General features: G+C 44.1%; 1 protein-coding gene across 7 annotated transcripts in view; it reads right to left on the bottom strand.

Annotated features, from left to right (window-relative positions):
- Positions 1-5000, bottom strand: part of LOC122247033 (glutamate receptor ionotropic, kainate 2) — a 153035-nt gene that overhangs the window by 147467 nt on the left and 568 nt on the right. For all 7 annotated transcript variants that reach the window (XM_086548604.1, XM_086548602.1, XM_086548603.1 and 4 more), the window contains exon 1: positions 4724-5000. This exon is cut by the window's right edge. In XM_086548604.1, coding sequence (XP_086404730.1) covers positions 4724-4868 — 145 coding nt within the window. In that variant the 5' untranslated portion in view covers positions 4869-5000. The remainder of the gene's footprint in view (positions 1-4723) is intronic.

Here is a 5000-nt window from a genome sequence, read left to right on the forward strand (position 1 = left end):
TCTCTCTCTCTCTCTCTCTCTCTCTCTCTCTCTCTCTTTCGCTCTCTCTCTCTGTCTGTCTGTTTGGATGTGTCTCGCTCTCTCTCTCTCTCTCTGTCTGTTTGGATGTGTCTCGCTCTCTCTCTCTCTCTCTCTCTCTCTGTCTGTCTGTTTGGATGTGTCTCGCTCTCTCTCTCTCTCTCTCTCTCTCTCTCTCTCTCTCTCTCTGTCTGTTTGGATGTGTCTCGCTCTCTCTCTCTCTCTCTCTCTCTCTCTCTCTCTCTCTCTCTCTCTCTCTCTCTCTCTCTCTCTCTCTCTCTCTCTCTCTCTCTCTCTCTCTCTCTGTCAGTTTGGATGTGTCTTTTTCTGTCTCTGTCTGTTTGGATGTCTTTCTTTCTGGCTCTGTCTGTTTGTCTGTCTCTCTGTCTATCAGTCAGACTGTCTATCTTTCTTTCTCTAGCAGTTCCCTTTCTCTCTCTTGATTTTTTTCCTCTCTCAAACATAATCATATCCACACACACACACACACACATACGTACATACATGGATGGTTGTAAATGTATATACACAAGCATGAGCAGGCGTCTATCTACCCACGGTCATGGAAACAGAAAACAAATAAACCCCCTTTTGCCCATAATATAAAATCCCCCCCTCAAAAAAGAAAAAAAAAATTAAAGAAAGTAAGAAAGAAAAACCGCGAGCCTGTAAGTATTCTATGTCTTACTTCTTTATTTCATAATTTCTATGTCTCCTTTTCTTCCTCGCTTTCTACTATTTACTTTCTCTTTTTTCGTCTTCTTCGTCTTCGTTGTATTCGTCTTTTCCTATTCTTATACTCCATGTGTTCCTGTTCAACCTCACATTCTTCTTCTTTTTCTTCTTCTCAAAAAAAAAAAGAAAGCGAAGGAGCCCCTTTCTTCCAATAGCACAAAATACCCCCCCCCCCCCCCACCTAAAAAAAAAAAAAAAAAAAAAAAGAAGAGAAAAAGAAGGAAAGACAGAAAATCCTTCATCAAAATGCAAATCACAGGACAGGCTCCTGGTATTCTTGGAAGTGTCCTTGGTCCATGATATGGCGGAAGAGGATACGCGCCGAGAGGAAGGATTTTGTGGTTTGCTTGAGAGGTCCGTCTGTTGGCTGGTCTGTTTGGGGGGTTTTGCTTGTTTGTCGTTCTGTTTGTCTGTACGGTTGTTTATGCGTTTTTTTTCGTTTGTTTATTTTGTTTTTGTTTTGAGGCGTTGTTCTTTTTCGCTATTTGTCTTTCTTTCTTTCTCTCCCTCTCCCACTCTCTTTCTTTTTTTCTGAGTCTCGTATTGATAAACAGAAACGAATACTTCTGCACACATAGATAAACGCACACATATAGAAACCCTGACACACACACACACACACCCGACACCGTCCAATCGCTCGGCATGCAGACCAAATGCACGGACCTGACACACTGAATTATAAATGCCAGCACAGGCCTCCGTCATTCCAGCTGTTATCATAAAAATCATGATTCAATTACCCTTTTTTTACCCGAGAGCAAGATGTGGGTGGCAACTAATTAAGAAGAGGAAGGCAGTGCATTTTGAACTTGGATTTTTACCTCGTTCGACCTCGTGAGTACTTATCGGTGTTTTAGTTTTGTTTTGATTTCTCTCTCTCTCTCTCTCTCTCTCTCTCTCTCTCTCTCTCTCTCTCTCTCTCTCTCTCTCTCTCCCTCTCTCTCTCTCTTTCTCTTCCTCTCTCTCTTTCTTTCTTTCTTTCTTTCTCTCCCTCTCCCTCTCCCTCTCTCTCTCTTTCCTTCCCTCTACCCACTGGCTTTCGCAAAAGCAAATTCTCTATCTATCTATTCAACTAAGTGCATCCCAGTCTTTCTATCTATACATACATGTACGCACACCTACATACACATATAAATAAATGTGCTTTCACGCAGTATCGTCTCGTGTCATATATTTCTTTAAGCAATTCTGATCTGAAATTTCTGAGAGAAAAATTGTTCGAGAAGACAAGCAAGGCCTTATGAGCTTAATAAACGTAATTAGGCCTTTGAATTTAATCAGATTTTTCTTTTCTTTTTCGAAGACCTTTTCTTGCCTCTTTGACCCTCTCCCTTTCTAATCAGGCTGCCGATGATAACTGGAATTATGTTCATTAGATGTGAACAGATTGACGTCACTTCGGGTTCTGTCTGTCTGTCTGTCTTTTTGTCATTTTGTCTGTCTGTCTGTCATTTTGTCTGTTTGTATGTCTGTCTCCCTCTCCCTGCCTTCCTTCATTCCCTCCACTTCTTCCCTCTTCTTCTCCTCCTCCCTCTCCCTCCCTCCTGCCCTCACCCTCTTTCCCTCCTTCCCTCACCCTCTCTTCTTCCTTCCCTCACCCTCTCTCCCTCCTTCCCCCACCCTCTCTTCTTCCTTCCCTCCTACCCTCACCCTCTCTTCTTCCTTCCTTCCCTCTTACTCTCACCCTTCCCTCCTACCCTCACCCTCTCTTCTTCCTTTCCTCCCTCCTACCCTCACCATCTCTTCTTCCTTTCCTCCCTCCTTCACCCTTCCCTCCCTCCTTCCCCTTAACCTCTCCTCCTCCCTCCTACCCTCACTCTCCCTCCCTCCTTCCCTCCTACCCTCACCCTCTCTCCTTCCCTCCCTCCTACCCTCTCTCCCTCCTTCCCCTTAACCTCTCCTCCTCCCTCCTTCCCTCCTACCCTCCCTCCTCCCTCCCTCCCTCACCCTCCCTCCCTCCCTGCTCACCACCTATACCACGGCGCACATCCGCATTGCCTTAAACACACCGACCACTTTTCAAACTCCAAACAGCAGCTGAAGGCAAAGCGGTCTGTGTGTGGATCTCGTATTATCGTTTTCTCGTATTTGGACGATGCATTTCGGATGCATTTCTTCTAAATCTAAATTTCGCTCGGTTAAGTTTGTTGTTGGAAAGAAATATATATGAAAAAAAGGAAAGGCTCTTGAAATATATATGTATTAAAAAAACGGAAACACGGATATGGTAAAAGCGAAAGAGAAATGTATATACACTTTATTATTATTTTTATCTTTTTTCCATCATCTTTCCGACTCCTATTCATTCATATTTTTTTCTCCAGTGTACATACTGGTACTAATTCAAAGGCAAATTATTTTTTTCCCTTCCCTTCCTCCTCCTCCTCCTCCTATTTCTCTCTCCCTGTTTTCCTTCCTCTTCCTGTTTCATTTTCGCTTATACTCAGCTCTTGATATCAGATTATGAACCACTTAGCCTGTATTTTTTCTTTATCTCTCTATTTCTTTTTATCAGTTCTTTTACGTTTAACCTGAAAATGTGAAGTGAAGTGAATGTTATTCCTCCCCTCGTAGTCATGGCAACGGCTATCTTTACTTTTCGCGTTGTTTTGCGAAGGGGGGAGGAGAAGGAGGAGGAGGAGGAGGAGGAGGAGAAGCAGGGGGAGGTGGAGGAAGAAGAGCAGGGGGAGAAGGAGGAAAAGGAGCAGGGGGGAAAAGGAGGAAGAGGAGGAGGAGGAGGAGGAAAAGCAGGGGGAGGAGAAGGAGGAGGAGGAAGAGCAGGAGGAAGAGCAGGAGGAGGAGGAGGAGGAGGAGGAGGAGGAGGAGGTGGAGGAGGAGGAAGAGAAGAAGTAGAAGAGGAAGAGAAGAATGAAAAGAAGTAATAGTAGGAGGAGTAGTAAAAGGAAAAGGAGGAGGAGGAGGAGGAAGGGGAAGTGCAGGAGAAGGAGTAGGAGGAAGAAAAGAAGAAGGCGGAAATGAAAGGAGAGAGAGAGAGGAATCGAAGCAATAGGAAAAGATGGAGAAGATGCAGTTTGGAGACAGGAGAGGGGGAAGGGGGGTGAGGGGCCGGGGAGGGGGAGGGGTATGGAACAGCGGAAATTTGAAGATGTCCTGGCGCTGTTCCTTCGAAATAAGTACGTCCTTAAGGGATCTTTTCCTCCTTCTCCCCATTCGCTGTCCTTTGGAAAATTATATACCGACTGTTATTAGAGACACTGAGCCTGGGGAATGTTTATTATACTGAGGTAATGCCCACACATACAGAAAAATACTTATTCATGTATACATAAATGTGTATATGTATATGTATATGTATATGTATATGTATATGTGTATATATATGTATATATATATAAATATATATTTATATATATGTATGTATGTATTTATATGTATATATGTATGTATATGTATATTCATATATATATATATATATATATATATATATATATATATATATATATATATAGAGAGAGAGAGAGAGAGAGAGAGAGAGAGAGAGAGAGAGAGAGAGAAGGAGAGAGAGAGATAAAAAAAGAGAGAGAGGGAGAGAGAGAGAGGAGAGGAGAAGAGAGAGAAAAAAAAGAGAGGAGGAGTGAGAGAGAGAGAGAGAGGGAGAGAGAGGAGTGAGAGAGAGAGAGAGAGAGAGAGAGAGAGAGAGAGAGAGAGAAAGAGAGAGAGAGAGATAGACAGAAGGAGAGAGAGAGAGAGTGAGAGATAGACAGAAGGAGAGAGAGAGAAAGAGAGAGTGAGAAAGAAAGAAAGAGAGATGAACAAAAGGAAAGAAAGAGAGAGTGAGTATACGCGTGTGTGTATTGTGTCATACAACATACACTGTACACCAAGCATAGCATTCTATCCTCTAAGCCACAACAGCAGCGTTCCGCAAGCAAGCACCAGCGGGAAGCTAAGCCAAAACACAAGACCCGCAGCGGGGAGAGCGGAACCCGGCGGTCTCGCTACTCACCGACTCTGATGACGGGCGGAAGACCTGTGGTTGCAGGAAGCAGCACCAGCAGCTGCAGGGTTGTCGTCGCAAGCACCAGCGCGAGCAACACTACAGGAGACCTCGACCGATGGCTGCTCGCGAAGCCTTCGGGCGAACCCATCATCTTCAGAGGTCAAAGGTCACGGACGAACGTAGGTTCAGAATAAAAAGAAAAGAAAAAAAAAGAAAAGAAAGAAAAGCACCTTTCTCGGTAGCGTGTCGACACCTCCGCGCTACTTCCACGCACACTAGACGT

This window comes from Penaeus japonicus, unplaced genomic scaffold (assembly GCF_977035675.1).
Source record: "Penaeus japonicus unplaced genomic scaffold, GWHDUDI00000001_assembly GWHDUDI00000021, whole genome shotgun sequence".
NCBI lineage: Eukaryota > Metazoa > Arthropoda > Malacostraca > Decapoda > Penaeidae > Penaeus > Penaeus japonicus.